The following is a 24,101-nucleotide window of genomic DNA, read 5'->3' as shown; positions in this document are numbered from 1 at the left end:
AAGTGTGAGTGAAAAAGGGACAATAGATCTGCAGTCAGCAGAGCATCACTTCCAACTGCCCAAAGCAGCCAAATTTAGTCTGTGCAGTCACCCTCAGCCCTCCCACTGACATTGAAACACTCGTGCTCCCAACACCATCCACTGTCCAGGACAGCACTCACTGCCACCATGACTCTGCACTTAGAGCAGACAAAAGTGATTCTGCACCTGCACATTCCTGGAGAAAACATTTGAATAACTCATGTTAGAGTTGTCTCAATATAGTTTTAGAATTTGTTCCCAGGTTCATGCAGTGTTTTATAGGCTCTTGAAGTGATTTACTGCCAGATGTGAAGGCTGCTTTATTCAGAGTGAACAGTTCAACACAACTTTACATTTTGCCATTTACTACAGAAATGATACAAAACCTCCAGATACCAGAGCAGGTAAGTACAAAAATTCAGAACACCCAGACTTGTCTGGATTTGTTGATAAAACAAAATAAACCCCCAAACCACCACAATTTCTGCCTTCTTCCCTCCTTTCTTCTGAGGGTTTTCCTTTCAAAGCAGCTATTACATTGCACATGTGTATGTCCTCACTTCCTCTATCCATTCAGTAACCAAACAGCCCCTGGATACTGCAGGGAATCAGAGGCTCCATGGAAGAGCCTCAACATCAACCTGAACTACAACCTTTCAAAAAAAAAAAAAACCTGTTGATCAGGTAGTACATGAAATTATCTAAAATCCTACATCCCTTTTCCAGAATTCCTTTTCCACCTTCTGTCTCTCCTAAACCAGGATGAACCACTGTGTAATGGCCCAGTGACAGCCACTTCTGCAGGACATGGCACTCTCCAGGTTCAGCACTAGTCACTGAGCTCCAGGTCATACTCAGGATAGAGCTGTTTTGTAGTGACCCCTCGGATAACAGCTAGGAAATAAAGAAACAGCATTGCTGTCATTAAACAAAGATCAGGTAAGTCAGAAATGTGGTGTTTTCTTCCCCTAATTATCCCACAGCACATCCCATACCAAGAAAACCAAGATTTTGCAGCCTTGAACAGCTGTCCCTTCCTTACCTAGCTTGCCCAGGAGCATCTGCCCAGCATCTTTGATTTCATTGTACTCATGGAGCAGAGAGATGTGCTTGTCCAGTTCCTCCAGGCTGTAGCCCCTGTAAAATAACACCAGGAAGGTCACAAATGACACAGAGGGACTGGGGCTTCCTGCTGCTGTGGGAGATACCCAAGCCCGGCACCTCAAAAGCAGAGAGTGAATGCAGCAAAGTGCAATTCCTGCAAGCCCTAAACATGAAAGATCTAAACAAGCTCAAGAAAGCCAAGGCACCCAAGTTCTCAGAATCAAGAGTAGGCTGTGGTGAACTCTATTGATCTGTATCTTTAATCTGCATATATGGAAAAAATTAAGAATCATAGAATCATTTAGGATGGAAAAGACCTCCAAGAGCATCAAGTCCAACCTTTGGCTAAGCACCACCATATGAACTAAACCAGAGCACTGAGTGCCATATCCAGTCATCTCCTGAATGCCTCCAGGGACCATGACTCCATCACCTCCCTGGCCAGCCCAGTCCAACGTTTAATCACCCTTTCAGCAAAGAAATTCCTCCTGATGTCCAACCTGAAGTTCCCCTGGCATAGCCTGAGGCCATTTCCTCTTGTTCTGTTGCTGGAAGGTTTGTTTATCCTTGAGGATAAATGAAAAGGGGTTCTGGAACAGCCTTTGTTGTTCTACCGTTTCTATCTTACCTTAGAAAATATATCTTTCACAACAAATAACAAATGGCTAAAATTATCTGTTCCCAGCAAACACATAATTACCTCAGGAACACCCAGGCTAAAACAAAAATCCTCTTATGCAAGCTTCTAGTAAAACTTGTTTTGCTTTACCACATGAAGTGGAAAGAATTCCCTCTTGTCTCTAAGTCCCATCACTTACAACACTGTAACCAGCATTGCACCACGCCAACAATGGCATCATAGAAGGTCAGCTCTCAGCTACAATTCCTGGATCACATTTTATTTCAAAAACAAAAATAATTAAGGCATCAAGTAAACACTGAGCTTGCCAAGGACGTACTCTGACAATAACTGTGCAATTTCCTGGTCTAGAGCGAGGTCTTTCTGTTTCAGCTCTTTGATTTCACACCGCAGGGCTTCTTCACTGGCTCCGTTAGGCTGGAGGGACTTGGGAGAGGGGATCTGTAAGACACAGAGACACACAGCAGGAACTCAGCTCTGGGTAGGTGCTACAATGCTGGAGCACTAATGGGAAAATAGTGTAAATATCTCTGGACAAAACAGGAGAAAAGGAAAAAAATATCCCCAGGGCAGGGAGGGGGGTTCAAATAAAATGTGGATCATTGTACATAACGCTAGCCTGCTCCATACCACATCTAACCACACTTTCGAGAGCTACAGTGTAACGTGAAAATAAATAATTAAAACCCACAAGGTGCCTTTCAGGAGAAACTCCCAGCACGACACAGAGCAAACTGCGGTGCCGGCACTAACCCGAGGAACCCTCCAGGACAAATCCTCCCCCCGGGCCGGGCTGAGCTCCGCAGCACTCACCGGTGCCCTGAACGCGGCCCCGCCGCTCCGCCGGCCGCCAACCGAGACCCTGCTAAAGCAAAGGGCATCGCGTCAGGGGCCGGTACCGCCGCCTCGGCGGGGACACGGCCCGGGAGAGGACGGGAGGGGGAAGCGGCTCCTACCTCCGGGGCAGGGCCCGCGGCGGCGGGTGGCGGGGCGGGCTGCGGCCCGCGCCCGGCGGGGCCCGCTCGGCCAGGGCTGAGGGCTCAGCGAGGCTCGGGGCTCCCGCCACACCGGAGAGCCGCAGTCCTCCCGCCACAGAGCACGCCGGGAGTTGTAGTTCTCCCCACAGAGCACGCTAGGAGTTGTAGTCGTGCCGCCGAGGGGCACGCCGGGAGTTGAAGTCCCCTGCTCGGCCCGACTGTGGTGGGGCGGCAGGTGACTTTGGGTGTGGCAGGACAAAATTGTCCCCCAATGGCAGCAGCCGAGGTAGTTACATTTGGTGCTTCTGAGACACCTCAGCACCATGGCTCAGCTGGGACGGGGGCTCAAGGGGTCTCGGGGTCACTCGCACAGAATCATTAAATCCATCTGATTTGTAAAGACCTCTGGTTCGAAAAATCACCCCTGTGATCGGACAACACCATGCCAATCAGACCACGGCACTGGGTGCCATGTCCAGTCTTTACCCTAAGCACCCCTGCAATGTTGTTTTCGCAAGGTGAGCACTGCCCACGCCCCCGCTTGACCCTGTGTCCCGCCGGGCCACCGCAGCTGCCCCCGGCCCGGCCCCTCCAGTCCCGCACAGAGGCTCGGACAGCGCTGGAGGCCCCGTCCCGCCGCGCTCGGGCCCGCCCGGCGCAGGGAGCCGTGTCCCGGTGAGCGCCGTGTGTCAGAGCCGGGGCTGCCCGAGCCTCGGGCGCTGCCGCGCTGGGAAGGTCAAAGGATTTGGGATCGCACACAGCGACCCCACCGCCTGCGCTGGGCGCGGGATCCGCGCTCGGACAGCACAGGGCGGAACGCGAGGCGGGTCTGTGAGGGACGCGCCCCGCAAAGGCGAGGGGAGCCGGGCGGACCCCTCCCGGCTGGGCTGTCGGGTCACTACAGCAGCGGGTGTCACACGGGGACCGGGGTGTCACACGGGGACCGGGGTGTCCCGGGGCAGGAGTGTCCCGGCGGGGCCGGGCTGTCCCGCTGTGTCACCCCGGGGTGTCCCGGGGCGGAGCGGGGCCGGCCGGGGGCGGAGCCGCCACCGCCCCCGCCGCTCCTGGCGGGCTGACGTGGCCCGGGCGCGGGGCGGACATGGCGGACGGCAGCAGGCAGAGCCGGTTGGCCGCGGCCAAGAAGAAGGTGAGGGGCCGGGGCTCCGGGCAGGATGGGACACAACAGGATGGACCTGGGGGTGGCTGCGTGCTGCGAGCCCCGTGCGGGCCGGACCCCGGGCCGGGCCGAGCGCGGCCTCCCCCGAGGGGCGCGGGCCGGGCCGCCGCCGCCCCCTCGCTCCGGGCCTGGCCGCGGTGGGGCCCGGCAGCCTGCGGGTGTCCGGGGCCGCGGCCCGGCCTTCTCGGCGGGCGGCCGGGGCGAGGGCGGGCCTGGGTGGCTGCGGTGCTGTGAGGGTTGTCCAGGCTGGTGTGCGGCTGTCGTGTCCCCCCCGCCTTCCTTCCTCCCTCCTCCCCTCCGCCTTCCTTTTTTTCCCTGTTTTTTCCCCATATTTTTTCCCTCGGGGCGGCCCGGCTGCCTGCGTCCCGGCGGGATGCGCTTCTGTGTCAAAGTCACAGGAACGGGAAAGTGTCCTGGAGCAGTTCAGGCTTCCATTTTGAAATCCTACCAATAATGGGATCCTCCTTCGCCCTTCTCCCGCTGCCCCGCCGTGCCCTGCCCGGGCTGTGCGGGCCGGGGGTGCCGTTATTTGAATAAACAACTGCTGGGACCGGCCGCTCTGGGGCTCGGCGTGCACGAATTGCACAGAAATGCCGGCAGACCTGGCGGGATCCGAGTTACATCTTATCAGACCGGCACTTCCTGGGCGAATTGGATGATGCGATTAAAGAATAATTTGTAGATTGTTTCTCCCCTTAGTTCGCAGTTGTTGGGGATTGTGGGGATTGCACCTGTCCTTCATAAAATCTTTCATGGAGTGGAAGATTTTACTATCAGGCAGTGCTTCCTCACTTTGCATGTAGGATTAATCGCCCTTTATTAATTTTGCCTTATTGCTCTTACTTAAAAGCCTGCAAATCCCCCAAACCAGTGCTTTCAATCTCCTTGAAGTTGCACTGTGGAGTATCAATTTCCTAGGGGCAGCATTGGCTGTAAACAAAAGTTGAATGTTTACAACACTTGTCATAAACCCATCTCTTTGGTCTTAACTTTACCCTTCTTGGGCTTATTTTGATTCCTGTTTTTCCCCCAGACTGATGAATTCATGAATTCATTCTCTTGTCCTTACACCTTGATCTGTATTTTTACCAGTGAAGTTAGATTTTGAGGGTTTTTTTGGGTTATAGAAGGCATATTTTGTTTGGACTTCAGATTCGTCTTCTTCTGTTCACAGCTGAAGGAATATCAGCAGAAGAACAGCCCTGGAGCCACTGCAGAAACTAAGAAAAAACGCAAAACTAAAGAAGGCAGCAGACCTGCGACTCCCACCACCGATGACCAGCAGCCTCCAGAGAATGTGAGTGTCTCAGTCTTTCTCTCCAATCATTTGCCACCTCCCTCTTCTTTGGTTTTTCTGGCAATCTAACCAGAGCTGGCAGTGCTGGGGTAAGAGCTGAGTGGTGTAGGTGCTGTTTAATGAAGTTTGCTGCAGCAGTTGGCAGCTGCCTGTTCTGGAGGGTGCAGCTGGCACCAGAGTCTGTCTGGTGGTGCCCTGGGTGTGCCCAGAGCTGCTGTGCTGAGGCAGAGTGTGGTCCTCAGCAGCTGCACGAGGCTGGTTCCTTGGCTGCCTTGGATTGACGTTTTCTCTCTGTCCTTCTCTGAGCCGTTTCTCTTTCCCCTTTTCTTTCGCCTCCTGTAGATTCAGAACATTCTGAAGGTGCTGGTGTCAGACCTTAACCGCTCCAATGGGGTAGCCATACCCTCATTGGACAAGAGGAAGGTGAGGCAGTGCTCGTGTGACTCGCTCTCCCTGCTGCATGCTTCGGGTTCTGCTCACTCTGAACTCCATCTCTGGCATGGAGCTTTGTCCTCACATCTCCATTGTCAGTTGCTTCAGTTTTGTTGCTGTTTTTATTAACATGGAGCTCTTTGTTACCATTGCTCGTTTCCTTCTGGTTTGTGTCAAAGTTAACACGTCAAAAAGTCTTTCTTGAGACAGCTGAGCTTGGAGGAAAAGAGGAATTTGGGGTGAGGCAATAAACTCATTTGTAACAGCTGAGGAAAACTGCACTAGGAAGAGGTAGTGATTCCTTATTCTGTATTTCTCCTGCTCTTAGTGTCATTGCTTTGTTTCGTGGAGCTTGGTTTCTGAAGGGCATGTTTCTGCCCATCTTCAGGCAAACAGCTGCACTGGCTGGTTATTCCAGCCACCCATTTTATGACAGGCATGAAGCTGGCACAGGTGATGTACAGTCTGGCAAGGAGCAGGGGTGTAAATATGCTTAGGCAGGAAGTCAGATACTTCAAAGCCAGGCATGTACAGGCTTTAATGTCTTCACATTCCCAAGATCCCAAAGAGGAAAGGGCAGGAAGTATGCCAAGAAGCAAGAGAAAGGTGTTCAGGAGCATACATGAACAAACAGCCTTTTAAAAACACTTATTTTCAAACAGTTAGTTCATTTTAAATAAGGCCCAAACTGTGATAGGAACTCAGAGAAGTCAGATTTTGTAGCTGAGAATGTTCTTCCAGTTCTGTTGTACCAAAGCTCTGCTTTTCATTTTCACTTGCATCCTTTTGGTAGCTTATTTCCTTACCATTGTTTCAATGGAGTTGTCATAAAGTAGCTCATTGTTACAGTCAATGCATATCCATGGGTGTCCAGCAATAAATATAACTATAGTAATCATACGGGGTACCTGACAGATGAAGTGAAACCTGCAAGGTGGAATGGAATTCCCTCTGAATTGCCTTTGTATCATTTTTTTCCTTTTGTGTGATAGCATGTGACACACAGAGTTCCACCAGCTGGACTGTGTTTGTAGGTTCTGTACCAGCAGAATTTGAGTGATGTGAGGACACCCTGCCAGTTTGGGGTGCTGGGTGTGCCTCAGAAAACTTGTGTTGTGACTGAAGTGTCACTGTTGTCCTGGGGACTGTTTTCAGTTAATACTTGTAAGCTCAGAGCAAGTTAAATATTGGAAAAAGAGATTTGTTTCCCATTGGAGGATGAGATGAAGATAGGTGGTCCAGTGCTTAGCCTTGCAGTGAAGGCCTACCTGTGTCTACAGCTTTAGTCATGTTCTGCAAAGGGAGAATTTATTGCTCTCTTCATTCTTGTTTCCCTTTTTTTTTTCTTTTTCTCAGAGATACAGTTTGATCTGATGGACTGTTATAGAATTTTTGGATTGTTGTGCCTGGGGTTTTAGGAATTATTTGAAAACTAAACTTTTACCTGCAATATGTAATGAAAGAACAATTTCTCATTCCAGTTGCTGTCTTGTAAAAATCCTGAGTCAGGAAAATGCTGTTTCGAAACTTGATGCTAATAGGGCAGAAAAGCTGATCATTGGCAGCTGAGCTGCTGCTGCCATTGGTGTCTCATGTGAGGCTGAGCCCTCCCTTGTCTCTCACTTCAGCTTTCTTGGCTCTGAAACAGAGGAAAACCAGCAAAGTCAAAGCCTTTGTGTGAAAGCAAATGGATCCTACTACATGCTAAGCTGAGCAGAATTACTGACTTTTTATTCTACTTTATAGGGATATCACACAGCATAATTTCCATATAAGTGTTTTGCTTTTAATGCTTTCTGTTTCCAACAAATTCAATTGTTCAAAGAGTTTTGGGGTTTTTGACAGTTATTACAAAACTGCTCCTTGTGAAGAAAGAAGGAAGGAGTTCTTGTGGTTGAGGGACATTACTGGTTTCTGCATCTTGGAAGTATTAGGCAGAAAGAATGTTCAGATCAGAAGAAATGATCATTTTGAGATGCACTGGGGAATTAATTCCTCCTGTCCCTCTGATGTTTATATTGATGAGTGTGTGATTGATAAAGGTGAAGTAACCCTTAGCTGGGAGAAGTGAGGGAGTTCCTGACCTTCCTAATAAGCACCTAACATCTATTGCTCCTTCAGAGCATCAGTACCTGTCCTACTAAAAAGAAATTCAGGAAATTCTTGTTTTCTCTTTGTAGTCTTCCAACTTACTGCCTTCATTAAATCTGTCTCCACTGTTGCTGTTTAACCTTGCTGCTGGATTAGTGAGTGAAGTGCTGAGAGGTAAACAGGGAATGCCAAGAGAGATTTCTTGGTTCCTATGAAGTGCCAAGGAGGAAGTAACTGAAGTAAGAGAGAACTCTTCCAGGTGGAGTTGCAGAGAGCTGCAATATATTGGTGGGGCTGAGTGCTAAGATTATCTCCTTTGTTTTGTTGTGTTTTTAAGTGATGACTTACTAGAGCTGGATGATGAAATCAATCAAATTGCTGTAAAACACAAGAGCACTGCTGGACCTTTATGGCTCCAGTGCTGTGCAAGGAGATGCAGTGGGTCAGTGCAGTGTGGCTTTGTAGAGGGGGCTGCAGATGCCATCCACCCTCCCACAGAGGCTGGATAGGAACTTGCTGTCCAGAAATAGTTTTTTTGGCTCTTCTCTTTTCTATTTAGATTCTTCTAGTCATGGGATCCATGGCTGCAGCAGGGCCACAGGCACCTGCTCCCAGCCACCCTCCCTCTGGCCTGTTGATAAATGTCCTGTTTCTAAACTGGTGGGTCATGGCATGCCACAAATTTCAGCGAGTTTTAGACAGAGCACTTGAGTCTGACTAACCCATTTTTCAACTAGTCACTCCTCTGTTCTTTTCCATCTTCATTTGCATACAGTGATCTGTGTTTTCCCCAGGAACATCTTAAAGGTGGTGCTTTTCCAAGCACAGTGACATTTGGCTTTGCCCTTACTTGATTTTTGGTGGATTTTTTGCAGTGAATCTCATGTGTGAATGTAGGAGTTTGGGTGATGTTATTGTCCTGTGTTTAAAAAGGGAGTTGGATTGTGGGCCACTGGTTCTTTATGGAAGGACACTCTGGGACAGTGTTTGTCTGTGGTTGATGCATTCACCTCTTTGCTCTGGGGAGAACACAGGTTCCCTTCCACGTGTTTCCTAATGACTGTTCACATCTGTTTGGTTTTCACAGGCAGGCTAAAGGTGATGTCTTTTTGTGTGTGTTTGTTGATTCTGCATGGAGGCTGTAATCCTGTGCTGTGTTTTGTGACAGGCATACTTTGACAGTGATGTTGCCACTCGTAGTGCTGAACAGCTTGCTCCTGATGTCCCTGTGCTATCTAACAGCAACAGCCTCCCTAGTTGTGGTTCTGTTCTGCCTGCTCCTGAGAGCATGCAGCTGACACAGGTTTGTGACTTACCATCAATACTGCCATTGAACCATTGAGGATTGGTCAGATGCCACATTAGTGTGGAGAAAGGGGACCTTCATAAATATGACATGACTAGTTCAGGTTTTCTCCTGTTAAAAATACTACATTTCTCCTGTTAAAAATACTGCATTCTCCACTCTCCATGCAGTCATCATCTGTCTGAGAGCAGAGGGAGTACTAGCACACACGTGGCCCTGCAGCTTCCAAAGCTGTCTTCCTTCCCCTTCTCTCCTATTTCAATTAGTCTGGATTTCCTTTTACTAATTAGAGATTCAGTTGTAGCTTTTTTCAGCAAAGTGATGATTATCCTGATAAATAGGAACAGCAGACATAAAGCCTGATACACATAATTTCTGAATGGTGTGAGTCTGCAACAGAGAAATTCAAGTGTAAGCCAGGGCTGAGTTGGTGGTTTTAAGTTCATCTTCCTTTGGGAAGCAGTAATTACAGGAGCTGTGAAACTTGAGCCCAGGTGTAATCAAGTCTTAGTGACACATTCATAAGTGTGACTCCCATCTTTTACAGGCTTACAAGTTTTTATGTTTTAATCCACAGATGAATGAAGCTGAGGATCATAAAAATGCTTTGGATGAGAACAGGTGAGTGTCTGTGTTGGCTTTGCAACAGGATCCCAACAGATTAAGGTTTTATTCCTGCCCCAATGCTGTGCTAATTTGGGCAGCTCTCTGGGAGAGGTTTTCATTGCCAGGTTTTTGTTCCCAGGTCTTTCTCATCAACAGAGGGTCTCCGTCAGTTGTCTGAGCAACTCAACGGCCTGGTTTCCCAGGTACTCCTTTTCTCCATTTGTCCCATTAATTCTCTTGTGTTTGATGTGGAACTTTAAGCAGACAGCTCAAGGAAACACTCTTCAATCTCAGAGATGTCTGCAGCCATCCTACTAACCAATGTGGTACTTAAACATTGAGGAGCAAAAAATGCTGGTTTAGGAATTTTAACATTTCGGCAGTAGGAAGAAAAGCAGAGTGGGATGAATGAATTGTACATATTCATGGAAAGATGTACTCTTGATTTACTGGAAAAGAATATGAAGTCAGTCTGAATAATTCACATCAGCTTGTCATAGGGGCAGCCAGCATCTATCCTGAGCCAGAAGAGTGTTTTCTCTGCTTGTGTGTGGTTGTTTGAAGTGACAGGTGCTATAAGGAGTGTTACACTTATAATGGATCTTATCTAAGAGTGATTTGCTTTGAGGACTAAAACTGACTTACTTGGTTTACTTCTAGTCTACATCGTATGTGAATGGAGAAAGTGCTGTTTCTTCCACAAATATTAAGGAAATGGAAGTAAGTTGTTCTCAGTCTGTCATGTTTTTTATTTTTCTTATTTGCTGCTGTTGATCACTTGTTTGGATTCTGTGCTTACAGCAGTGTTAGTGAGGCCTAACTGAATGCACAGGTCACAAAAATCACTGTGTAGTGTCACCTGGGGCTGTAATTGGGTAGCTGTGATCACAACAGTCAGAGGCAATTATTAGAGATGTTCTCAGTTTGGGGACTGGGGATAATCTGGCTTCCGTGCAACTGCAGTTCTTATTTCTGATTCACTTTTATATCAAAATGAGGCCTCAGCAGAAACGGATAAAATAGGTTGACATCCCAGCTGCTTTTGTTCAAACCACAGATTTTGTTTTGTTTGGAGAATCTTATTATATCAAATTGTGATAGTGATTTATTTTTCTGTCCTTTTTAATTATTGCTTTTTTCCTTCCCTCCTCCTCTTCTGCTCCTTCCTTTTTCTCCTGTATGCATGTGCCCGTCAGACACGTTACCAGGAGCTGGCAGTAGCCCTGGATTCCAGCAATCTAACTAACAAACAGCTCGTTACAAAGATAGAGGAATTGGTAAGAAACAATCCAACCAACCAGTCTGGCATTGTCTTTGCTGCTCCTCCTGCTCTCTGGGTGTCTGCAAGGTTCCAGGTTCCTCATAGTGCCACAAGGAAGGCTGCTTACACAGCACTTTGTATGAACAAAATGGGCTGGGTGGAAAACCTGTGAGAGGATCAAAGCCTAACCCTCTTGTGAGTGTGGTGGCTCATGTGAGGAAGCAGAAACAGAGTTTTGTTGTTTCCATTGAAGTGCTCTGTTATCTCCTCACATTGTCCCTGGGTGATAAGCATCCTCATAAAGCAGCTATTTCTGGTCCTGGTCTGAATCCTTGAAACACAGAATTCTGGTGCTGGCAGCAGTGTGAAAACCTGTTTCTGCAGGTGGTGATGCTGCTCTAAATATATCAGCAGAGTGGGAGCAATAGGTCCAAGAGAGCCTGGGGCTGTTTTCTGATCATATCCTCAGCTTCTCTTGGCACAATGAATGAACTGCTTTGTCCTGTGGCCTGCATGGATTCCTGCTGCTGCTTTTCAGCCTTCAGCCTTAACACTGCAAAAAATGCAACTAAGTGGATCTGTTCCAGACTGAAAAGAGCCTTTCTTGTGTGAAATACTTTCCCCCATTTTGTTTCTCTCTAAAACCACACTTTTCCAAAAGTTCAGCATTTTCCAGTCCCCCATGACCCCTCTTTTTGTTTCATTTTTGGTTTTGGGTTATTTTTGTTCTGTTCTTTTTCTTTTTGTGTTTTAGTTGGGCTGCAGAGGTACAGTGCATTGCCCACCCAGGATTCTCATTGTTTGCCAGCTTTTCTGTTTGTCTGGAACTCTGTAGGGCCTTTGCTGCATTTGTGCTCTTGCCTTTGCTTTTCCTGCTTGTGTGCTGGCATTGCTAAAATCAAAACCTCATCACCTTTTCATCTGCAGTCATGTTTCAAAATTCACTGAGTTAGTAGTGGTAATAAAGAAACACCTTGGTAATATTCATCATTTGGGAAGAGGAAAAAATACTAATAATGTAGTTACTTAAGAGGAAACTGCCAGGGGGACAAGAGCAGCAAAGGGCAAACAGGGTTTGGTGGCAGCCTGGGCAGCCTTTGCCCCCTTCACACCTAGAGATGCACTTTGTGCAGTCACAGATCTCCAGTGTTTCACCCCTAAGACTGAAATTGGCTGGGACAGAATTATCCCTTTCCTTGCATCTGGCTTCAGCTCTGTCTCACACCACCTTGGTGGGAGCCTGCCAACGTACGTGCAGCTCTGCACGACTTGGCCACTTGTTAACTGGGATAGAGGTCCAAGGAATCACTTCAAGGAAAGGACTTTTGCTTTGGGATTTAGGTATTTGTCTTTCATTAAAAGCATTTTTGCTGATTTTTCTAACACACCAGTTAGACTGTGATTAATTGCATAGATGTGGGATATTGCAAGTTTCAACTGAAGTTGCTGGATGCTCAGAAAGGAACATAGAGGGGTTTCAGCAGAGGTATTGGAGGAGAAGGAAGCCCCAAATCTCTTAATAGCCAAAATGAACTTCCTAGTCTTCTACAGAAATGGAAATTCTCCTTGCATTAACTTGGCATATATCCTACTTCATCAAAGTGAAAATGTGTTTCAGTATGAGAATATTTTCTCTTAATATTGGTGCATCAATTTTCTTCCATAGAAACAGCAGAACCAAGAAGCAGTGAATCAGCTGGAAAAGGTAAAGTGTGTCCTATTTTTGGATAGATACAGAAATAGGTATCTGTTTCTCTGAGGAGTAGAAAACAGTGGATTGTGGCACAAGAGTGCATGATCTTGTCTGTGTTAGATTCAGTTTTATTTGTAGCATAAGGTTTAATATTTTGACTTCACGAGTTGGGCCTGACAGGCAGCATTCTTAGTTTGACCAAAGCTAATATTGAAATAAAGTTCAATATTAGCTCAAGTTGCAGGAGTGCAGCTGGGACAGGAGGTTACAGTTCAGGTCCTTGCCAGGAGCTTCCATTCCAACACTGCCACGTGTGTGCTGCAATGGTTGCACGGTGCTGTTGCTGCTGGTCTGGGATGGAAAAATGATTCAGTAGTTCAAATAATGGAAGATTAATTGTGTCTTTGAAAATACTGGCATCATTTAGATGCTAGAAAGAGTACCAATTAATTCCTGCTTTTTTAGTTTGATGTGAAACAAGGGTTAACTATCTGCATGTTTGTGCTGACCAAACATTATTTGTTTTTACAGGAAAAGAAGGAGTTTGAACAGAAATTTTCTAAAGAGCAAGCAGCACTGAGGGAACAGTTACAGGTAAGGCAGAGCCTCCCTTACAGTAATATCACCTGACTTGTGCTGTTTTGTGGATTATTGAGCACTCATAGTCCTTATCCTGGAAGGCAGAAGTCCATTCCTTTAGCAAAACTGTGAGTGTCAGCCAGACTGTACTTAACTGCAAGAGCTCTTTACTGAATTGTCCTTTTGTGACAACAGTGATGCTGCAGTGGCAAGCAAAGAAGTTTTGTGCTGAGCTGATTTTCCTTTCCCAAAGGTTCATATCCAGACTATTGGAATTCTTGTTTCTGAGAAGTCTGAGTTGCAGACAGCCCTTGGCCACACTCAGCAAGCTGCACGGCAGAAATCAGGTACGTGACTGTCTCTGCAGCTCAGGCTGGTGGCTGAACTGTGCATGTCAAGTCACAAGCATGACAGTTGTTGGCAGGCAGCTCACAGCACTCCCTGACCCTCTGTGAGCAGCCTTTGGCACTGGCACTGCTGCTGTCATCGTGGCTGCCCCCAGATGGGAGCATGTTGGTCTCATGGCAGTTGAGGTTCTTTTGTGCATCACTAAAGCCCTGTTAGCTCTGCTGGGCCTGGTGACTACCCCAGACCGTTCCTTTCTAATTCTTTTAAAACTTGGTTTCCCTTTTCTGCCCTGTCTCCCACACAGCTGTCATGTTAATCTAGGTCTTAGCTGAGCTTTAGGAAAAAAAAAACCCCAAACAACATACTGTCTATTGCTCTGCAAAGGAAGTTTCATCATCTCCCTCTAAAAGTGAGGCAGGTATTTAGAGAGAGCTGTGCTCCCCGGGCTGTTAATGAATCACCTGTAGAGTCACAAGCAGAGCAAGCTCTGCTGATTTACTGTGCTGCCTGAAGAGCTTGTTGACAAAGCAGAAAGTGCTGTTCAGCCAGTTCCAAAATGCTGTTTGTGTGTAGCCTCAGCTGCCTGTGCTCTGACCCCTGCAGGAGAAGCCGAGAGCCTCGCTGCCCGTCTGCATTCGTCCCGCCAGCGAGTGTCGGAGCTGGAGCGCACCCTGTCCTCCATCTCCATGCAGCAGAAGCAGTCAGAGAAGGTGAGAGTCACCTCTGTTTATGCTTAACCAGCAGCTCTGCCTTTGGCTGTTTGCTTATTACTACACTGCTGCAAAGTCTGCAGTCCCTGCTTGCAGAAGAGGCAGAAATGAACCTTGTTAATTGTTAATTAACCTTTTAAAGCCCTGTGTTCCCCATGATCAAGGGAAACTTCATTCAAATTTCTGTGACTAATCACATGGTTCAGTTGGTGTCCTCAGATCTGGCACCTCACTTCATTAGTCTGGCAGCTCCACACAAGAGACACCTTGTCCCAGAAATCTCCACCAAGCACACACTTCAGTATTGTCTTTAATCCAGAAATACTTGCAGCATCACATTTGAAAAGACTGAGCAGACTTATTCCTGGAAAATTCAGGAGGTTCTAAGCAAACCTGTCCTGAAGCTTTTGCCAAAGTTATGACCTTTTCTGTGTTAGCTGATGTGTTAAAGGCGAAATGAAGTATTTTTTAATACCTTATTTGTTTGGCTGAAGTCTATAGATAAATAAATAATTTCCTTTTTCTCCAGCATAATAAAGAGTTAGTGAAGGAGCGAGACAACCTGAAACTGGAACTGTACAAACGAAGGTAAGTCCCTTCTGCTCATTTCTACAGAAGAGCCCCAAAACAACAAGTGGCAAAGACCACAGGTGGTGATTTGGGAGGCTGGATATTCAACTTAAAAAAAAAATTATTCACTAGATGTGATGTTTCTGTGATTCTAGCTGCCAGGAAGCATTGGTTTGTAGATCTTTGACCTGGACATCAGCAGACCCAAAGCCACTTTAATTTTTTGTTTGTTTTAGCAAAAGTAGTGAGGAAATAAAACAGCAGAATTCAGAGCTGTCAGAGAAAGTTCACTCCCTGGTGTCCCAGAACTCAGCTATGAAGTTGGATGTGGAAGATTTGCAGAAGAAATTGGAAATGGCTGAACTGATGATTCAACAGGTGAGGGCAGAGGACAGTGATGACACTGCCACACTTCCTTCTGAGAAAGGGGGCAAGACTTAACTCTGGCTTTAAAGGAAGGCATGAAATCTCATCAAGACATCCTCCTAGGAAATACCTTTCAGCAAGGCCTCAGGAGAACAGAAAAGTTTGTATTCTCTAAGGTGTTGGAGCTGTAAATTGATTGAAAAGCACACATTGAAAAGCAGTGTCACATCAGTCTGCTAAAGCTGTTGTACAGTGAGAGAGGGTGAAATGTGGACAAACAGTGACTTTTCTGACTGTATCTGTTCAGGATTTTGGTTATTTAGTTCTGCATTGAGTAAGCAGCTGAGTAGGGGTGGTGTTTGTACCCAGCAGTGGAAGGTGCTGAATTGGACAGTGGCAGCTTGAAGTCAGCTGGGGAAAGAATGCATGGAGCCAGCTGTTAGCAGGTCAGAGAGCAAGCCTGGTGTAACCCTGAGCCTGGGAGGGAAGAAAATGCTTTTTAAAATTCCTAGACTGTGTCTTAAGTTACCCTTGAAATTAAGCCAACTGCTGCTCTTCTGGGAAAAATCCTGTGCCTCAGCTGAGCCAGCCTTGGTGCCCAGTCCACTGACATGCTCCAGACACTGGCTTTAAATTCCTGACATGTCTGACAACTTTTAAGGTCACAGCCTTTTATACCATCTGATATGGCTGAATAATGCAGATGCTAGAAATGAACAGAATTTCTGAGCCAAAGTTTGATTGAAGCCTATTTTCTTAATTAAAAAAAGAGTAAATGCAAAATTTGCTGGGAGGAGCTGCCCAGTTTAGCTTGTTTTATAGGACTAAAATCTCAGCTTTTTGTTTTTAATCCCCCTATTTTTTTCACACTGAACTTCACTATAAGTTGGAGCACTTTAAAGAATTATAGAAGGTTACAACATGGATCATGTGGCAGGTTACTCTCAGGGGGAAAGGCTGTGCAGGAATTGAGTGTTAACATTTTGCCTTAACTTTCTTATTTTTTAAAATAGTTCTCAAGCCAGGGAGGGAGTCTGGATGCAAACCAGCAGCTGCAGATGGCCCTGGAGGAGAAGGCAAGCATGGAAACCCAGGTAGCTCAGGTAAGAGGTTGTATGAAATATGATCCAAATCTTGATATCTGTAAGGAAACTTGTGGGGCAGAAAAATGTAGTCTGAGCTTTGCACTAACACTCATTTCTTCAAGTTTTATCCCTTAAACCAGATTTATTTAGCCAATATGATGTTGTTTGATTTTGTTTTGAACAGCTCTCAGAGTCACTCCAGCAGCTGCAGGCAGAAAGAGATCAGTATGTGGAGAAACTGAGGGAGGAGGGCAGCATTTGGCAGCAGAGAGTGCAGCAGCTTTCTGAGCAGGTAACCCAGGGGCAGCATCCCAGCTCTGGACAAACCCAGGCAGCAGGAAATGCCCCATGAACATTGTTGTAATTTTCATTTGTGTGGCCCTGCAGGTCCACACAATGGCAGAGGAGAAGGAGAAGCACATGGCCAAAATTCAGGAGCTGGAGAACAATGTTACAGAGCTGTTGAACACATCAGGTAGGGCTTCCAAAGTGGGGTTTCCCACTGCAGAGTGGAGCTGGATAGCTCTGTCCTGCTGTGCAGGTGCTTCTGCACAGGAGGTGCAAGTGGGTCTGATGCTGGGAAGGCAGATGGAGACCAGGTGACCCCAAGAACCCTTTTCTCCTGGGAAATAGCAAGTGAACTCCTGCAATGAATGGACCAGCAGCCTGGTTATGTCTGTAGTATTGGCCTGACTGTACTGTCAGCCTCTCTGGCCCAGGAGTTAGGGCAGGCAGGATGCTCCTGCTCTGGGGCTGGGACAGTCAGCAGCAGACAGCAGGATGCTGTGCTTGGCTTTGGGGTGGGTTTGCTCTTTGTTCCCCTCAGTGCTGGGCACTGAGGATTGGATGCTGCAGCTGCTGAGCCCTTCTGGGCCACAGAGCCCCACGGGCTGGGGAGTGCTTTGTGTACCCAGCAGGGATGTGTCTCACCCAGCCATTTCCCTGGGACTGAGCCCCTCTGACTGCATTTCCTCAGCAGTGAAGCCCATGGATATCGAGCCAGCCTCACCACCGGGGCCCACAGCAGCCGAGCTCAGCCTGCAGGAGGAGGTCCAGCGGCTGCAGCAGGAGAAGGAGGAGCTGCAGGGGCAGTACCAGGCCCAGGTCAGGGACAATGAGCAGCTGAGCCACCTGAACCGCGAGCAGGAGGAGCGGCTGCTGGAGCTGGAGAGGAGCGTGCAGCGCTACAGCGAGGAGGCCGTGGACAGGCAGCAGATCCTGGAGGACATGCAGAGTGACAAGGCCACCATCAGCAGGGCACTGAGCCAGAACCGGGACCTGAAGGAGCAGCTGGCTGAGCTGCAGAATGGCTTTGTTAAACTGGTAGGTCTCTTCTGTGCTCCTTTTCTCACTGCTTCCCTCACTGGTGCAATCCTTTTGTAGCACAGATGTGAAAACTGGCAGCAGCATTATCCCTCTCTTACCCTCTGAGACTCATCCTCTGTGGCTGCTCCATCCTTTGATACATAGTGCCATTCCAGGAGGTGCTCTCCAGTTCCTTACTCCCTCAGGTGCTCTAGCAGATGAACCAGTATCTTTGTCCAAAACTGTTTCCTTTTCCTTCTCGTCCCCTGGCTGTTTCTGTCCCTGGGTGTTCCTCCTGCCCTTTTACCTGAAGAACCCATTTCCTGTTCCCTTATATTTGCCCATGAGAAAGTTCTCAACAGTATTCTCTTCTGCTGGTGTCATTCTTACCCATCCTAGAGCTGAATCCTTACTCTTGCTTTGCTTCTTTCAATGTGACACTTCCCCTCTGGGGTCCTAGCAGACTGACACATGGTCTAGCTGCTGTTTTTTCTTTAGTCCTTTTTGAACTCCTTGGTTTTGAATGTCTGTGGCTCTCTTTGGGATATTCATACCACCCATCTGCTTTGGAGCTGACAGGCTGCATGATGTGCCAGGCCTCTTCTTGGCACTGTCCCAGCACCAATTCCCCTGTCTCTTTCCTTGTTCTTCTCCCATCTTCTGAACCTTTCTTTAAGCTATTTACTGCCCTAAACAGTCCATTTATGGCCCTCAGTCCAGAAAAACACAAGGGATGGCCCCCTATTGTACTGGGAACTAAAATGGTTTATTGAGAGCCTGTTTCATGGTGGCTGGGGCACTTTCCTTACACAGCTGTGATTGTCTTGCAGACAAATGAAAACATGGAGGTTACAAGTGCCCTGCAGTCAGAGCAACACGTAAAGAAGGAGCTGGCCAAGAAGCTTGGGCAGCTGCAGGAGAACCTGGCAGAGCTCAAAGAGACGGTGAGCACCAGCAGTGGGATGGCAGGGCTGGATTCTGCAAATTGCTGGCAACTTCCCAGACACTGATGGAAGGATGGAAATGGGTATTGCAAAGATCCAGCTGGGAGCCTGCCCCTATCATCTGCTGCTGATGTGGGGGACCAGCATGTGGGGGCAGATGGTGGCTGTCTGCCTGGTTGGGGGCTTTGGGGCAGTGTTGACAGTTTGGATCATGTCACAGGGAGCAGCTTTCCAGGCAGAAAGGGTTTGATGTGGTGGTTTGACCTTGTTCTCTCAGCTGGAGCTGAAGACACAGGAGGCCCGTGGCCTGCAGGAGCAGAGGGACCAGTGCTACAGCCACCTGCAGCAGTACACCCTGGCCTTCCAGCAGCTTGCTGCTGAGAAGGAGGAACTGCACAAGCAATTCCTGCTTCAGACACAGCTCATGGACCGCCTGCAGCACGAGGAGGTTCAGGGGAAGGTGACAGTGGAAATGCACCTGAAAGAGCTACAGCAGACAAAGGTAACAGTAAAAAGGGACAAGTGGAAAGATGGGAGGTAATCAGTAAGTGAGAGATTTGGTAGGTCCCTTCCACCCTGGGCTGTTCTTTTTAGTTTGGAAGGCAGTTTGGAAATGGTGTTAAATATCTACAAGATTTATGTACAAGTACAGTCATAATACTGCTGTGATTGCACCCTGTGCCGTACAGATGAGTTGTACCTGTCTGGAGCAAAGTAGTGTTTGTGTGTGTGGTGCTACTGCCTGAAGATGTAGTGACTGTTTGCAGTCTGGCTTGTGCAGGTTTTTGTGATCCTCTGCTTCTCTCTTGCAGGAAAGTCTGGAAGCTGTAGCCAAGGAAAACAAAGAGCTGCAGGCCCAGATCAGTCAGCTGGCAGCAGAAATGGATGGCAGGATTTTGCACCAACTGGAAGGTGAGTGGCTGCATCAGGGAGGAGGCAGAGCTGGGTTCTCTGCAGCATTGCCTCCTTGTTCACCTTCCTTCTTTTACAGAAGGTGATGAAGCAATGACTGAAGAAATCCAAAAACCTTCTCTTGAGATCCCAGAGAAGTTTGAAAGCCATGAAGAAATGGTGAGTCTTAGTGGGTACAAAAGCCTTTGATTTTCATTCTAAACAAATATCTAGAAAAGGAATCCAGTTAAATTACAGAGAGGTTTATCAGCTGTTATCCTACCAGCTGAGTGCACTCATGAGGGAAATGCAACACCTTGTGCATAGCAGCAAAGCCAAGACTTCTGCAGCATCCTTGCAAAACAGGCTGGAAGTCTGGCAGTGGTTTCCTTATGATGACAACTCAGCTGGCAGAGCAGCTCTTTAATGGGGCTTTGATGATGATGTTCTTTTTAGTCTGGAAGGCAATTTGAAAATGGTGTCAAATATCTACAAGATTTATCTGCAAGTACAGTCATAATACTGCAGTCAAATAGCTCTCAAGGGATCCAGTTTTTAACCTGCACTAATTGGGAATGAGAAGAGGCAGTAGCTGCTGCCTGGCTTAGTTCCAGGGCAGTCACACAGTTCTTTGGTTTCACACCCATAAATAAAATGGGGTAAACTGTTACTCTGTCCTGAGATGCACCATGGATCCTGCTGAACACAGGGGAAGCACTAATGTCCACACTCTGAAATTCTTCTTAGGTCCTTTTCGTGACCTCTGCCATGTCCCAGGTGGAGCAGGAGCGAGAAGATCTGAGGAAGCAGCTGGCTGCTCAGAAGCAGCAGTGCAGAACCCTCCTGCAGCAAATCACAGCTCTTAGGCAGGAGCAGCAACATCACGTCACACTGGATGGAGGTAAAGTCCCAGTACAGTTTGGGGACAGTGTGACCATGAGGTGCTGGGCCAGCTGGCCATGGCTGCTCTGAGACAGACCCAAAGGTCTGTGAGTGCATCCTGCCCCAGCAGAAACTGTAAATTGCACACATCCCTTCCAGGCTCCATTATGGATACTGTTCCAGTGGAGGTTCACGAGGCTTTGAAAACTGCCATGGACAAGCTACAGGTAATCAAAGCATCTCCTGTTGTTTCAGCCCTATTGCACTGCTCAGCCAGACCAGGATCCAGTGTCAAACAAACAGGACACAAACAGATTGTAGGGGAACAAGCAGCAGATGTTCCATAAAAGGATGCTCCATCCTAAAAAGCTTGCTTACAAAGGAGCAGGATTTGTTCCCCAGGCTCAGACCAGTGTCGGGAGGGGTGTTATCTTTAGCACAGGTGTTGTTTCTGTGTGAGCAGCCCAGTGACTGACCCCTCTGTGTGTGCAGTTGCGTTTCACAGAGCTGATGCACGAGAAGGCTGACCTGAAGGAGCGGCTGGAGGAGCTGGAGCACCGCTGCATCCAGCTGTCTGGAGAGACTGACACCATTGGTATGTTTGGGCAGCACCAGCACAGGCAGAGCTTGCTCACTGCCTCATTTATGTGGGGAACAGGTCCCCAAACAGCTTTTGGAGCTGGGGCCCTCAAACTGCCAAGCTTTCCCTGTCTCCCACTGCTGCCTAACTGGGCTAGGTCTCCACTCCAGGGCTGGGTTTCCTGGGTCCTCATGCCTCACACCTCACTATGGGGCTTGTACCCCAATCTTGCAGACACTCCTGAGGCTTCTCTTGTGTTGCAGGGGAGTACATTGCACTGTACCAGAGTCAAAGGGCTATCCTCAAACAGCGGCACCAGGAGAAGGAGGAGTACATCAGCAGGTTGGCTCAGGACAAGGAAGAGATGAAGGCAAGGACTTTTCTGTGGTATTACTCCAAGCAGGGTGGGCCTGGGGAGTGCAAACTTTTGTGTGTTCATAATTCTGTGATAGGAGTAGGACTGCAGACTGCAGAGGTGTGTTTGTTAGCATGTTTCATGGGCTTTCCTTTACTTTGGTACAGATGAAACTACTAGAACTGCAGGACTTAGTGATGCGCCTGGTGAGGGAAAGAAATGAATGGTACAGCAAGTATGTAACAGCTGCTCAGAACCCAGAGCTGCTGGCAGGCCAGACTGAGGGTGGGCTCCCAGCAGAGAGGCGCATGGAGCTCAACGCCACCGATGGAGCAGGTGAGCTGCAGGCAGGACAAACTCTGTGCAGGGGAGCAGCCCCTGCTCTGAGCCCTGAGTGTGGATGGGAGGAGTTACCTGCCTGCCCTCTGTGTGCTCCTTGCAGGGTTACGAGAGGTGAATCTGTCAGATGAAGCACAACAAGAGGCTGCTGTTCATCAATCCGGTTTCCCCCCTGCTAACAGCAAAGCTGCTCAGCCAAACCAAGAGGACCCCACAGCAAAGCAAATAATGCAGCTTCTCAGAGAAATCCAGAACCCTCAGGAGAGGCTGGGCTCCCTCCTGGAAAACCCATGCATTCCCTTCTTCTACCGTGCTGATGAGAACGATGAGGTCAAGATCATGGTAGTTTAAGAGGTGCTACATCTTACTGACAGCAACTTTCTGTGGGCCTGAAAGGACTTGAACGTGCCCATACCTGTGCTCAGTGCCCTTGGTGAGAACAGGTTCCTAAAGACATCAGTAAAGAGAGATTGTATCAGATGGAACTCAAGCATCAGACCTCATCTTCTCTTTCCTCTCTTACTTGGTGTGCTTGGAGGACAGGCAGACTCTTAACTCATCCTGGGAGGCAGCTGGTGCTGCCACATCACCTAGGCCAGGCCCACACTGGGGGCAAAGGGAGTCCATGACTTTTGGCTAAATGACTTAACCCTTGTCCCAGCCTCTGCTGCCACAGGAGCTCCCCACGGTTCTGATCCATCACTCATGCCTGTCATCAGCCCAGTTCCTTCCAGGGCTCCCAGAGTAACTAACTGTTCTGCTAATGGACTCTTGGGCCTCTCAGCAGGTTGGGTTTGTTTTCATACTACGTATCCTGAACTCCCCCTTGCTGCTGCAGCCCTGCCTCTTGCACCTGTATTTCTGAACAGGCCCCCAGCAAGCAGCTCCTGGGCAGCACAGCCCTGCCTGTTCTCATTGCCAGGGAAAGGGACCCAAGGGAGCCTTGAGGGGTTTTTGGTTACTTGACAAAGCTTTATGTGATTCTTGGGAGTGGGGTGGAAATGTAACTGCACTTTGAAGGATGATGTGTTTCACTTGTATGTGTCTGAAGGTTTTATTTATTTTAAGAAATGGGAGAAATTAAGTAAAAGGAAACCACTTAATAAACATGCTTCGTTTGGAATTTCTGGACTTTAGGGGTTCTAGTTCTCCATCCCTGAACTTTCCCCTTCTCCCATTTTGGTAAGGCTTGCAGGAGATGAGTGGAAACCAAGATCCCATGGTGCATATTTAAGGTCCTGGGACATAGAGCAGCAAGTGTGGTAGTCCTGGCCCTGCCTTGGCCATAGCCCTGATCCTAGGGAGAAAATAGAACATGGAGGGAGGAGAGGGCTCCCTGAAACAGCAGCAAAACAAATCTGGGTGTGGAAGTTTATGCCATGTGAACTGGATGTGGATATCCTGGAACTGACTCTGCCTTCAGGCAAGAACTGCCTGTTCTTAGGATGGGTGAGGTCAAGAGTGGCGTTTTGAGGGAAACCACGGGGAGGTTAAAGAGACCTGATCATTGGAGCTGTGTAATTAAAGACAGGAGTGTGGGCTGCTGCCTGAAGTAGCATCAGCTGCGACCCTGGTACCTGCTGGGATGGAAGCAGAGGAACACACACACACAGATTTGTGTCTGTTCAACAGCAGAGATTGTGCTGGGTGAACCATCAGTGCTGTCCTGTGAGCCCCCAGGGGAAGCTGCTTTTTGAACTTTCATTTAAATGGCACAAGTGCTGTCAGTCTCTCCTCAGCACAAGTGACTGGGCTCCCCAGAGATGGGGTGTGTACATTCTGTATCTGTGTAAAATGTGTATATTCCTTGCAGAGAGACTAAGCCTGTTCAGTGTTTACAGATGCTCAGGCTATTCATAAATCTGTATCATAACTAAAAGGGGAAGGGCTGTGATTTAAGACAGAGTAAAAGGAATAAATAGTTATTGGGTGTTTACTCTAGGACTCTGAAGGAGACAAGACCAGTGAAGGTCTGTGGTCTGTTGCAAAGGTGACTTAACCCTGTTACAAATTTGCTTTCTGAATAAACTTATTCAGAGGGGCACTGACTAGAGGTATTTCTTTTGCATAGACCACCTTGAAATTTGGCCAGAAAAAGAAGAATGAATTCTTTATTGAAAGCACCTGGCCTGTCAGTGATGCTGTTTTCACTGAGCTTTCATGAATGTTTTCTGTACAGACTGCTGACAAGCCTGAGAGGTGGCTCTTGGCTAGCATCTCATATAATTTCTGCCTTCAGATTTGTTTTTTACCCTGACCTCTTTCAGGAGTGATTCCTGGACCTCACCTTTACTCAATGTCCGCTTGCTGTGCTCCACAAGCACTACAGGCAAAAATCCCTTCTAAGAAGCAATTTGTGTGCAAACTCCCACCTTCTGTGTGCCCCACCTCTGAAGCACCTCCACACAATTCCTTCTGCACAGGGATTTACCTTTTTGCACCTGACAAGCTGTTTCACTCTACTGCAGCTCCTGGACACCCAGTGCTGATGCAGATCTGCTCCACCTTTCCTATCAGTGACAGCCCCTGATTGCATGTACAG

The 24,101-nt window shown here is 47.9% G+C and overlaps 2 protein-coding genes across 2 annotated transcripts; one reads left to right on the top strand and one right to left on the bottom strand.

Annotated features, from left to right (window-relative positions):
• Positions 1–322: 322 nt before the first annotated feature.
• On the bottom strand, positions 323–2,646 carry SWI5 (SWI5 homologous recombination repair protein). The gene is made up of 4 exons (XM_054284502.1): positions 2,579–2,646; positions 2,085–2,237; positions 1,064–1,158; positions 323–915 (listed from the first exon to the last, which is right to left on the bottom strand). Exons 1-4 carry the CDS (start codon positions 2,644–2,646, stop codon positions 851–853), a joined length of 381 nt encoding a protein of 126 aa, XP_054140477.1. The 3' UTR covers positions 323–850.
• A 1,151-nt stretch (positions 2,647–3,797) lies between these two features.
• Positions 3,798–22,682, top strand: GOLGA2 (golgin A2). Its single transcript, XM_054283910.1, has 28 exons — positions 3,798–3,889; positions 5,094–5,216; positions 5,559–5,639; positions 8,908–9,042; positions 9,623–9,666; positions 9,791–9,854; positions 10,312–10,371; positions 10,848–10,928; positions 12,579–12,617; positions 13,137–13,199; positions 13,438–13,531; positions 14,136–14,242; positions 14,772–14,830; positions 15,049–15,190; positions 16,192–16,281; positions 16,448–16,555; positions 16,651–16,738; positions 17,243–17,586; positions 18,399–18,512; positions 18,790–19,014; positions 19,325–19,424; positions 19,504–19,583; positions 20,151–20,304; positions 20,445–20,512; positions 20,778–20,880; positions 21,129–21,235; positions 21,388–21,556; positions 21,663–22,682. Exons 1-28 carry the CDS (start codon positions 3,842–3,844, stop codon positions 21,908–21,910), a joined length of 3,138 nt encoding a protein of 1,045 aa, XP_054139885.1. The 5' UTR covers positions 3,798–3,841; the 3' UTR covers positions 21,911–22,682.
• The last annotated feature ends 1,419 nt before the right edge of the window (positions 22,683–24,101 follow it).

This window comes from Melozone crissalis, unplaced genomic scaffold, assembly GCF_028551555.1.
Source record: "Melozone crissalis strain CALT ecotype California unplaced genomic scaffold, PUWL_Pcris_2 ptg000041l_1, whole genome shotgun sequence".
Taxonomy (NCBI): domain Eukaryota; kingdom Metazoa; phylum Chordata; class Aves; order Passeriformes; family Passerellidae; genus Melozone; species Melozone crissalis.
Note: the sequence above shows the minus strand (reverse complement) of the source record. Positions and strands in the feature narration are given on the sequence as shown.

What these genes read in the sequence shown, in the direction of transcription:
- SWI5 (XM_054284502.1), bottom strand. Translation starts at nt 2,646, where the DNA reads ATGCCCTTTGCTTTAGCAGGGTCTCGGTTGGCGGCCGGCGGAGCGGCG. An exon ending in ATTGCACAGTTATTGTCAGA is followed by an intron (nt 1,159 to 2,084) that starts GTACGTCCTTGG and finishes GTTATTTTACAG; the next exon opens with GGGCTACAGCCTGGAGGAAC. An exon ending in GATGCTCCTGGGCAAGCTAG is followed by an intron (nt 916 to 1,063) that starts GTAAGGAAGGGA and finishes TTTATTTCCTAG; the next exon opens with CTGTTATCCGAGGGGTCACT.
- GOLGA2 (XM_054283910.1), top strand. Translation starts at nt 3,842, where the DNA reads ATGGCGGACGGCAGCAGGCAGAGCCGGTTGGCCGCGGCCAAGAAGAAG. An exon ending in AGAGCATGCAGCTGACACAG is followed by an intron (nt 9,043 to 9,622) that starts GTTTGTGACTTA and finishes TTTAATCCACAG; the next exon opens with ATGAATGAAGCTGAGGATCA. An exon ending in AGCTGCACGGCAGAAATCAG is followed by an intron (nt 13,532 to 14,135) that starts GTACGTGACTGT and finishes TGACCCCTGCAG; the next exon opens with GAGAAGCCGAGAGCCTCGCT.